The following is a 12,470-nucleotide window of genomic DNA, read 5'->3' as shown; positions in this document are numbered from 1 at the left end:
CACTCATGTATCCTCACTCTCGTCTCCTCTGCAAGCCTCCTCCCTCCTCGCTCCTCGACTCCTCTGTGTGGATTTAAGCGATTGGGACGTCCTTCAACATGGCATGTCCCGATCGGTTCCGGGTTAAGTCACCAAGGAGAGAAGAGAGAGGAGTCGAGGGACATTGGGATGAACCTCCAGAGTCAATGGGATTTCTCCGTAGGATTCTGGAAAATAGCTCGAAATAAGGTCTGTGGTTGACACAAATTTAAGAGACGGATCACGTTTTGTTCTACAACATTAAATACATCAGCAGGGACCCGACTGGTGATTTTTGAAGAGTTTAAGTTTCTCAAAAACGATGGTTGTTAACAAGTGGCTGAATAGGACTGCAGAAGTTGTCGAGGACGTTGTACGTCATTACGCCGAACAAGTAAACACTGCCGCTAAGTTTGTTTGCCCCTGTTCTGCTTGAATGCAAGTACCTGCGCTCTTGCAAACTGTTAAAACAAACGCTTCAACTTGTACAATTTTGAATCTGTATTTTTGAATATCGATCTTAAGTTGGCGTGACGTTGAAGTCGTGCGATCCTGCTCGGCTTGGTTCATTTATAGATTTATGATGCATTTATCAAACAGACCTTATTTCGAGCTATTTTCCAAAATCCTATGGAGAAATCCCATTGCTTTTTTGTCGAGGGAACCTATGCGCAGCTTACTTCCGGGTAAATACGTCATCCCTGCACCACTCTATAAGAACTGGATACAGCGTCGGAGGCGGGGCCTCGTTTATTCCTATGAGAGCTGCTCATTGGCGCATGAGGACAAAATTGACTGATATTTTCTAGAGCAAAACCAGTGTCGGATTTAGGAATGTAGGAGATCCGGGACTTAGCCTGGGAGTTGTTGGGGGGTGCACGGGTAAAGTGCTATTTTTTTTACAACAGGGGGGTGGACCGAACATCTTTTAGGGGTGTGTTGCTTGCTTTAAGGGGGTCCGGGGGCATGTTCCCCCGGGAAGATTTTTTTTTAAATATTGAAGTTAAAAGCATCAATCTGTTGCACTTTGAGAGCAACAATAACCCTACCTTAATAATACCTTAAAGCGGACAAAAGGCACTGGAGAACACTTATTCATCAACATCCTTTAATGAAGCAAACTAATGCCTTAAATCACTTAAATACAGTTGTTTACTTATTTTGGTGAAACTAATGTGCGTAGAGTTTTAAAGGATGCGGATAGTCTCACCTTGATTCTGGCGCATTGCTTATCGTTTTATAGATCTATTCTCATCCACCATCTTTGTTTGTGACGTAAAGAGTGTAAGAGTCACGTTTCTGATTCGGACACTCTGAGTGGATGCAGTCACAGCCAATCGGAGTCTGATTCAGAGGGTTGCCTGTCAGTTCCGTTGCCTGTCAGTTCCGTTGCTATGGTTCCGTTGTTAAGTGTACTGAAACGAGAGCCGGTATAATTCCAAAACAATATCAAAATTGGAATACGTTACTTTAGTGTCTTAAAGGTAGACTGAGGTACAGTATGAAGGGTTAACGTTACATTTAGGATAATTTGTAGTCATGTTCTGTATACATACTAACATATTAGGGTATAATTAGTGTGGTTACTCCATGTTTACTAGCTATAACATTAACGTTACATCCCTCTTTTTCACTTCTTACTCGCCAGAGTGCAGATATCACCATTAGATTCATAAACCTGAAACATCATCCATTTCTTCACTGCTGGTAATGACATTGTTGTCAGCTGCTGATACTGCTGCTGCTGCAGCTTGTGACGCCTTTTTCAATGAAAATAACTTTCTAATATCCATAACTTTATAGGCTATTAGCTTAAAACTCGTCAGGCACTAGCAGAGCCATATGGCGCTGGGCACTAGGAAGGATCACTTCTTCTTCAGGGCAGGGAAGGCTACGCAGTACGCAGGCTACTGTCCCGCAGCGGCTGCCTCTCTGGTAGACTCCGGTACTGCACATTACTCCTGAGACGTTTTAAAAAATATATATGTATATTATTATTTTTATTATTTTTAAGTGAAACATCCGGGGCTTTTCAGAAAACATCCGGGGCTTGAGCCCAAGTAGCCACCCCCTAGCGCCGCCACTGAGCAAAACGTCACAGATTACCCATCATGCCTTGCTGTCGAGAGCATAGAATATGCGCAATTGAGTTTCCCCTTAAGCCCTGCCCCCAAGCTCCCGCTCTCGGCTCACTATAACGCCTCGTCCACACATCAGCTTTAAAAAAATCTTCCAACGCTTCTCTGCCCATTGACTTTGAATGGGGGGGGCGTCACTTTGCCTCGCTTTTCGCCGAGCTGCATTGTGGGGAAGCAAAGCGAAGATTTCCAGGATTTTCAGGATTCAAAAGTTGAGCAATGTTCAACTTTTGAAGCTGAGCTGGAAGCGTCAGCCAATCAAATCCCATCTATGCAAATCTGCCAGTACAAGCGCTAGCCAATCAAACCATGTGTAAGCTGGGAGAGACATACCGCAGTTCATTTCCTCATATTCCAAACGAGAAATTATGGTAGCAAATCACCCGGTTCTTTACGACCAGTACTATTTACCGGGATACAAACCGGAGGAACCAGGCATGGAGGGAGGTGGCAGAGACAGTGGGTGAAACTGGTAGGTTTTTGCCTGTTTGGGGAGTTTATATCCAGTTTACTTAGTTTTAACATTGCTATTGCTTTGTATGTCGGCGCGGGAGATTCATGTGATCGGTTGTTGGTCGCGTTGCTCGCAAAAAATCCCCAAGCTTTCAGACACACCCACCTCCAAGATTTTCAAGATTTTTTCAAAGCTGCTGTGTGGACGGGGCGTAATGAATGGAGAGAGGAAAATAAATCTAGATTCGGCTTTTAGTGCATTTTACAACTTCAAGGACCTAATGATTCTAATAAGGGCTATAACATAGTTAATACTGGGTAGTTTAAAAAAAAATGATCCGCTGATTTACAGACCCTTTCCCAATGTTAATCAATGGGAAAAAGCATTTCTGGTCCGGGTGACGTCACGGACTGATGTGGAAATTGTAGAGCAGCTCGTATCTGTTACATTGAAGGGGTGCGGACTACGCATGCAGGGCCGCCCATCCCTACAGGCCGATCATGCAGACTGCGTGGGGCCTCACCTTGCGGAGGGGGCCTCAACTTGCGGAGGGGGCCTCACCTTGCAGAGGGGTCCTCACCTATAATAATAGGTAATAACATAATTATATATGTTATCATAGATAATACATTTGACTGAAACCAACTATATAATATGTACCTTGTTAATAAAAAAAAAAGTTAAAAAAAATGTATACAAATGTAAGTATGTTTTTATGACAATGTAGAATGTGGGAAGAGGTGGGCGGCGCCCTTAGCACCCCTATGGGCCGGCCGCCACTGGAAAGAAAATGGTCTTCAGAGTAATGTCCCTGAATAAAGTGAGGTTAAGATGTTTTATTTTAATAGCTTTAATATATTTGGGGCTACTAAAAAACAAACAGTGCAGGAGAGGTTATAAAACACATTTTTACATGTTTTTGTGAAATATAAATAAAGTTGAAATGAAAACACAGAAAGTCATGGATGCTTTAAACTTTTAACTGATTTATTAATATGAAATACAAATTATTCTAAATGTCTTTAATGTCAGTACTGTAGCACCAGATAGGTAGGATTCACTACATGGAATCATCTAAAATATAATGTTTTGTTTTAGCAGTCATGTTTGTAACGAATAGTGTCACTGCCAAATTCAAGCCAAACCACAAATCAAATCAAATACTTATTTTATTTGTATTTAATTGGATTCAGTTTTCCCCATCAGATGTTTTTTTGTGTTCAGTTCAGGTTTGAGTACAATAATAAAACATTTGGGTACAAATATACAGAATAGTAGCCCATAACTGGAGGCTAGAATAGCAAATATCTCCACAGCCACAGCGAACTTCCCAGGAGAGCTGACATAAGCTGGGATAAAGGTGATCCAGACCGCACAGAATATCAACATGCTGAATGTGATAAATTTAGCTTCATTAAAATTATCAGGCAGCTTTCTAGCCAAGAAAGCAAGTAGAAAACACAACACAGCTAAGAGCCCTATGTATCCTAACACAGCCCAGAACCCTACAGGTGATCCCAGGGCACACTCAAGAATAATCTTATCCTTATAGTGGTTCATATTTTTAAAGGGAAACGGAGGATTGATTGTCAGCCAAAGTATGCAAATGATAACCTGTATTAGAGTAAAACTCAGAACACTGAGTCTCTGCTGGGCAGGCCCAAACCACTTCATCATATTACTGCCTGGAAGTGTAGCCCTGAAGGCCATTAGAACCACTATTGTTTTCCCCATAACACAAGAGATAGAGAGGACAAAAGTGATGCCGAATGCTGTGTGTCGCAGCATGCAGGACCACTCTGAGGGCTGGCCGATGAAGGTCAGAGAACACAGGAAACATAGAGTCAAGGAGAAGAGCAGCAGGAAGCTCAACTCAGAGTTGTTGGCCCTCACAATAGGAGTCTCTTTGTGAGTCAAAAAAATGACTGATGTCAGAATAGATAGAAAAACGCCAACACAGCCACATCCAGTTAAAAGTGCTCCCATGATTTCTTTGTAAGACAGGTATTCAGTCAATTTCGGAAGACACTTGTCTTTATTTTCATTTGGCCAAAACTCAGGTGGACAGATCAAACAATCAGGGGAATCTATGAAAGAGAAATACAATCATTACACTAAAATAATAAATAATCAAACAATAAAATGTACAAATATTATATTATATAAAAAAATATAAATGTATTGTTGCTCTTTCATATATCCCACTACAAAACACATGACAATATTCCATTTTCAGTTATATACTCACTTGTCTCATTACTTATTGTTCCCTCAGGGCACTCAAAACAGTCAAAGCAACACACAGGCTTCAACTTATTCATGGCCTTACGAGTCCCTGGTGGGCATGGTTCTCTGCAGACAGACCTTACGACCTGAAAAAGTAAAATCCGGCATGTAAAACCCACAAATGAAAGAAAATGTTTTTGTATATCATGGACATATAGTTCATTAAGTTCTTATAAAGTATAAGGAACACAATTAAATTAGCTTTTTTAAAGTACTTTGTACATTACATTTCAATTTTAACTTTTATGATTATAATAACTTTTGTCTGTTATCTTGTGTGGGTTACGACATATGTAATGTCTGCAATACAATGGTATATGTTTTTAATCATCAAACAAATCTGACATATCAATTAGTTTTCTATCAAGTAAAGACTTTCTAACCATCTCACAGTTTGCATATACAGTATGGGGACTGACACTTTGTTGACTTTACCTTATTCTTGTTTCCTCCCCAAACAATTTCGGTGTTCTTTTTTAGTTTGAACTTTTCCCCCTCTGGAAAAGCGGTATCATATTGACCGATATTTACAATATCCACAGAGCTGTCTTCTTTCATCTGCCAGTTAACTAATTCATACTGAGCAACTGAGTCTCCATTTTCATCAAAGAAAACCTTCGCTCCATTCTCTGTTGTGAAGTTCACGTACTTAATGTGTTCCAACACCTATAGAGGAACAATGATCAATTTAGCAATCATAGACTTAACATTCAAATGGTACACTAATACCTTAAATGTATAATATGATATTTATATATTTGTTGCATTTAACGCAAACACCAAGAATCACTCAATAATAAACAAATAAGTTATATTAAAATAAAAACCAAACTTACAAGCTTAGGCTCAACTTCATTCTTGTTTACACAGGGCTTTCCTGTGGTGGGATTTGAGCCATTTTCACATTGCAATAGTGCATGAAGGGCATATGCCACCAAGTACACAGCTTTGTACACGTTATTCTCAGCCCTGAATTGTGTCACGTCTGTGTAGTCATTGGAGACAGTCCTGAGATCCTCTGTGCCAGTGCACATAGTAGAGATATTTGATGATGAGAAGGTGCAGTCAAAAAACATCTCCCACATTTTTTTAACTATAGCACTCTCTGGTTCATCCGCAGGTTTAAAGTTGAGCAAGAACTCAGCAAGACCTGGTATAGAGGACTGAGGCAGGGCAAAGCCCATTGCCCCCTGCAAAATGTTATTTCTCTTGACAGAAGCTAGGTCTACTTGTGTGATCCAAGCTTCACCACCTAGCCACTGCTTTCCAGTTATGTTATGTCCATCCATTTTTGACAGTAACGATTTGGTAAGAGACAAGGACATAAACAACAGGACCACATTTGACGAGGATTCCCTTATTGTCTTTACAAAAGGAGACATCTGCCTTTCATTTAATCTCCATGAGTAAGGTAATGTGTATTCAACACATATGCCCTCTTTTGTTGCTTCCTTAATGAGTTGAGCGGTTCCTTGTTCTGAATACAAAGAGTTAGCGTAAATAATCCCAAACCAACGCCAGTCGAAATATTTCATGAGCTGCACAATACCGATGATTTGGAAGTGGTCACTTGGCACAGTTCTGAAGAACGAGGGGTACCGTCTTCTGTCACTCAAACAAGCACAGGTTGAAAGATGGCTGACCTTCAAAGCAAAAACAACAACAACAACAACAACATGCAAAATAAAGCAAATAAGAATACAAATATTTTAAAGATGGATATATATATATATATATATATATATATATATACGGATATATATATATATATATATATATATATATATATAAAGCAACAAATTGGACACTACAGTTGTATCTACTCACCTGTGGAATGGATAGTGGGCTTAGTATGCTGTTTATGCCTTCACTCACTCCAGAAGATGAATGGCCTAAGAGAGCCTGGATGTGACTTCTGCAGCCTTTTGAGTCGTCTCCATTTACAGCTTCTGCAGCTACGTGTACCAGGTTTTCACTCCCACAGCCATTGAACAGCCTATAACCCAGACTAACTCCAGGAAGAAGCTTAGTATCTCTATTTATCTCTTCAACAGTGAAGATTACTGTTCTGGCGAATTTCAATTCCCTGGTATTCCACCTGAAAACATAATGTGAAGTATTGGAACTTTACTAATAAAGAAGTAATTAAAGCTGAAACACACCAGACACACACATATTGTTAAACTTGCAATTTTCCTAAATTGCATTCCATTTTTTAAAGATGATATTTTAAGCACTTACCCTGTGCAGTATTCACTTGGCAAAGCCTGGTAGCCATTATCATTCAGTTTACGAGTACTGGTTATAGAAAATACTCCACCTATAATAAGATCACCTTCTTTTGAAAACTCCATAAACCCTTTCTGCCCAATGAAATTGCATGTTTGGTTTTCCGACATTGTCCTTGCCAGCAGAGTGAATAAGATGATAGTGATCCAACCCATCATGAACCACCCTCCCCTTCACTAAAGCACTTCTGACCTGGAAGCTGACCTTTATAGTTTTTATTTACCACATGAGAAAAATCAGCAGCCAATGCGAGCACAGTCTCAAAAGATTATTTTTGTTTTTCACTGCACTTCAGAAACTAATCTTGCTGATTGACAGATGATTGACAGTTACCCTTTTAAAGAAAATATGTTTATCATAGCAGCATATAGTTTGAGTTTGGCATCTCGGCTCGGGCCTCATCACTCCACAGATTTACAAAGAACATTGAGTGATGAAACTATCCCCCAACACGCGTGGAGATTAGATAACTCTCCCCCAACACGGCATGGAGATTACATACCTATCCCACAAAACTGCGAGAACTGAGAACCTGACGCTGGTGATATTAGTCTGATAAGTAGAGGGCGAAACAGCCACGTGGCCATTCCACCTAAGCACCGTGGCTTTGAGGGGAATATACTAGTGAAACTGCTATGTGAAGGCCGGGGAACAGCCCGAGAAGCCATCCCCCTTAAGCACTGTGGCTTTGCAGGGAATATACTACCTATGACACCTCCTATCATACATTTAACCACAATCATAAGAACTGGCTTTTAAACAATCAAAAATGTGAACACTTTTAACTGTATCAAGCAGGTATGATGATATTTCATCTGTTTGCATGTTTGTTTGTTCCTCTCTATTGTTGTACTGCTGTTACTATTTATTGTTGTACTGCTATTTATTTATTTATTGTTGTACTTATGTTGTCTGCTGTACTCTATTTAATTATGTTCTTATTTTCTAGTCTTGTTGTGGTCATTTAACATCTTGCCAAGGACAACAGTTAAAATTAGCATGCTGGCTAATACTGGCTCATTTACAGCAATGTGAATTAATGTGCACTGTCCTTTAAACAAATAAACAAATAGACAAACAAACTAGTGAACCTGCTATGTGAAGGACAGGGAACAGCCCGAAAAGCCATCCCCCTTAAGCACCGCGGCTTTGAGGGGAATATACTACCTAGTGGCTGCTATGTGAAGGCCCGGGAACAGCCCGAGAAGCCATCCCCCTTAAGCACTGTGTCTTTGCAGGGAATATACTACCTATGACTACCTAGTTAACCTGCTTTGTGAAGGCCCGGGAACAGCCCGAAAAGCCATCCCCCTTAAGCACCGCGGCTTTGAGGGGAACATACTACCTAGTGACTGCTATGTGAAGGCCCGGGAACAGCCCGAAAAGCCATCCCCCTTAAGCACCGCGGCTTTGAGGGAATATACTGACCAGTGGCGGTTTTAAGGGGTGGCACGGGGTGGCAGCTGCCACCTCAGAAAAAAATGCCTTGCCACCCCAGCTGCCACCCCAGTTGGCAGCTTTGTTTTGATAGAAAAGTCGCGGCTCATCTGACATTTATGAGAGAAAATCTATAGGTTACTTACGTAACCCCAGTTCTCAGAGTAACATGAAGTGAGATGTCTCACTATGGGATGCACCTCAACGCATATGCAAACAGAAGCATCAATCTCATTACACCAATCCTGATTGGCTGGTGATCTTGACGTCTACGTCAGGGAATCCACCCACCCTATAAGTAACTTGCGCTACGACGCAGCATCATTCAAAATAAGCACCTCTTCTCGCTTCGCCTTAGCAGGAAGGGCCGTCTGGTGAGACATCTCACTTCATGTTACTCTGAGAACTGGGGTTACGTAAGTAACCTATAGTTCTCATTCATAACACTCCGTTCGATGTCTCACTATGGGATATTGAAACTCCCGTATTGCAAGACATGCTTATCTCGATAATCACCAAAACAACCAGAACTTAACAGGTAGAACCCTGTCTCAACACGGGGCCCAGCACTGCATGGGCCACACTTGGAGCAGAGACATCTAGCCTATAAAAGCGGACAAAAGTGAGCGGTGAAGACCAGCTCGCTGGATGGAAACACCCTTGAACAAAGCCCAGGATGTAGCCAGTCCACGAGTAGAATGAGCACGCAGGCCCGTTGGTGCCTGCAAACCCTGACTCGTATAAACCAGAGCAATCGCTTCCACAATCCAGTGGGAGAGCCGTTGCCTGGTAACGGGCTTGCCATTATGAGGGTTAGCCCAGGATACAAAGAGTTGGTCATTGCCTCAAAACTCTTTTGACATGTCCATATAGGTGCGTAAAGCACGTACTGGGCACAGCAAATTCGGCCGCTGTTCCTCAGAGGAACACAATGGCGGAGGAAATGCCTCAATGTCAATGGGGGTACATGAGCCAACCACCTTAGGTACAAAGGCAGGGATGGGCTTCAGCAACACTCTTGTTTGCCCCGGGGCAAACTGAGTGCATGAAGGATGTACAGAGAGCGCATGAATGTCAATGACTCGCTTGGTAGATGCCAGAGCCAGTAACAACACTGTCTTCAGTGACAGGTGTTTCATGTCAGCTTCTTCCGGGGGTTCAAATGGAGGTCGAGTGAGCCCATCCAAAACCACTGCCAAGTCCCATAAGGGCACCAGTGACCTGGAAACAGGGAGGAGCCTGCGAGCCCCTTTCATAAAACGGCAGACCAAGGGATGTTGGCTAGCCGTTTTTCCCTCAAAGCGCACATGGCATGCAGCAATAGCAGCCAGGTACACTTTGATCGTAGAGGAAACTCTGTGTTTATCAATCAGGTCGTGTAGAAATGATAGAATCACCCCAATAGGACATTGAAAAGAGATGTGTCCCTTTTGAAGGCACCACTCCTCAAACACTCTCCACTTACAGTCATAGAGGGACCTGGTGGAGGAAGCTCTTGCACTCTGAATAGTGTTTATCACCTTCTGAGGGAGTCCCACTGTATTCAGGTTATATCACTAACGGGCCAGGCCCATAGTGCCAAGCGCCCTGCGTAGCGCGAGCTGCCACGGCTGCCCTTAAGCATCTGATATATCTCCGCCAGCCAGTACATTACAGGCCAGTGTGGAGCTATTAGGATCAGTGTGTGGCGTTGTTCTCTCACTCTGGCCAGAGTTGGGGGTATCAGAGCCAGGGGTGGGAACGCGTACAGAAGGACCGGGGGCCAAACGTGCGCGAGCGCGTCCACGCCTAACGGTGCGTTTAAATCGTCATTGAGCGTTTTCTTTTGATGCAAACAGATCCACCGCGGCCCGGCCGTAACGCACCCACAGCTGACTCACAATTATTGGATGTAGAGTCCAGTCTGTATATAGTGGTGCACATCTGGACAGCAGATCTGCCCCGAGGTTCATCACTCCTGGTACGTACGTCGCTCTCAGAGAGAGGAGACGTCCGCAGCTCCATAAGATCAGTTTGCGTGCCAGCATGTGTAACTGGAGAGAGCGCAAACCCCCTTGGCGGTTTATATACGATATTGTGGTCATGTTGCCTGTCCTCACGAGGACATGATGTCCTCTGAGAAAAGGCAGAAAGCATTTTAGGGTGAGCTCCAGATAATTTATGTGTGACCGTTGGAGGTCTCTGCTCCAGAGACCCCTCACCGGTCGACTTTCGTATATACCCCCCCAGTCCGTCAGACATGTGTCTGTGGTGACCACCTTCCGCGATAGGACAACACCCATAGGCACGCCCCGTACTAGAAAAGTTGGGTGCAGCCAGTGGCGCAGTGCCATTACGCATTTCATAGTGACCATCACTCTTCGCGTGCCATGACGCGCGGGGTCCAGTCTGAGGGCAGCTACCCAGCGCTGAAATTCCCTCATGTGTAAGCCTCCCAGTCGTACCACCAGGATGACTGACGCCATGAGCCCCAGTAACCGCAGACATGATCTGAAGAGAACATATTTGCGTGGCTGGAAATGAGCGAGGCAAGCCCTGAAGGCTTTCACTCTCTCTGCTGACAGGCGGGCTTTAAAGGGCACCGAATTCAGGCGTAGGCCCAGGAAGAGTACAGTCTGGGCTGGGGACAACATGCTATTTTCTGTGTTTATTACAAAACCCAGGTCGAGCAGGTGTTTTATGAGGACATTCGTCTGCGTAATAGCTTCTTGCTCCGACTGTGCGAGAAGGAGCCAATGGTCCAGATAAGTTGCCAGGCGAATACCCTGTTGCCTTAACGGGGCTATCGCGGCTTCCGTACACCGTACAAACACTCGTGGGCTGAGAGACAGACCGAAGGGAAGTAACAGACACCCTGAAAGGCGAACCTCAGATATTTCCTGTGTGGATAATATACTGGGATGTGGAAATACGCGTCTTTCAGGTCGACTGATGTGAAACAATCTTTTTGGCGCACGAGACGCAACAGAGATGTGTGAGTGAGCATTCTGAATTTGTATCTTTTGAGATATTTGTTCAGAGCCCTCCAGTCTAGTATAGGCCGAATTCCGTTCCCTAACCGTTTGGGAACGAGGAAATACTTTGAATAAAAGACGCTCTGACTCTGTTCGGAGGGTACTATAGATATAGCCTTTTTTTCTAGTAGTGAGAGAATCTCCTGCTCCAGAATATGGGCCGATTCTCCCCGGGCTTGCGAATAGAGAACCGCAGTGACGCGTCGTAAAACAAGGAAGTAAGTTTTAGCACTTCCGGTTCCTTCCTCAAAAAGCAATGCATTTTTTCCATAGGGTTTTGGAAAATATATCAAAATAAGGTCTGTGGTTGACACAAATTTAAGAGATAAGTCACGTTTTCTTCTACGACATTAAATACGTCAGCAGTGACACCACTGGGGATTTTTGAAGAGTTTACGTGTCTGAAAAACGATGGTTGTTACCGAGTGGCTGAATAGGACTACAGAAATTGTCGAGGCCGTTTTACGTCATTACGCAGAACACGTAAACACTCCCGCTAAGTTTGTTTTCCCCTGTGTTCTGCTGTGAAAGCAAGTACCTGCCTATCTTTAGTATCTGTATATCTATATCTGACCATTAGAATCTGTATTTTTGAAATTGTCGTTTTTAACACAGTAGTTTTACAAATTATAGAATAATTAATTACCAGTGTTTTCCAATTTTACTCGGCAGTTCGTTTCGTTAGCTAACGTTAGCTAAAGCTAGCGCTACTAGTTAGCTACGCAATGGTTTGTTGCTTTGCTCCGGGTTGCAGCCACAGGTCTTCTCATGAAACGTGCTTGTTCTATCGTTTCCCGGCCAATGTTTTCCAAAGGAGATTCTGGATTCGTGCCA

The 12,470-nt window shown here is 43.1% G+C and overlaps 1 protein-coding gene across 1 annotated transcript; it reads right to left on the bottom strand.

Moving 5' to 3' along the window:
* Window positions 1-3,789: 3,789 nt before the first annotated feature.
* Window positions 3,790-7,295, bottom strand: LOC307034925 (extracellular calcium-sensing receptor-like; the record flags this gene model as incomplete). Its single annotated transcript, XM_079673851.1, has 6 exons — window positions 3,790-4,697; window positions 4,859-4,982; window positions 5,332-5,562; window positions 5,733-6,539; window positions 6,724-6,994; window positions 7,138-7,295. The coding sequence occupies 6 exons, from the start codon at window positions 7,293-7,295 to the stop codon at window positions 3,790-3,792; spliced, it is 2,499 nt and encodes an 832-aa protein (XP_079529977.1).
* Window positions 7,296-12,470: the final 5,175 nt, after the last annotated feature.

Source organism: Notothenia rossii (genome assembly GCF_949606895.1).
Source record: "Notothenia rossii genome assembly, chromosome: 4".
Classification (NCBI taxonomy): Eukaryota; Metazoa; Chordata; class Actinopteri; order Perciformes; family Nototheniidae; genus Notothenia; species Notothenia rossii.
The sequence above is the reverse complement of the archived record's forward strand: the minus strand, read 5'-3'. Positions and strand labels throughout refer to the sequence as shown.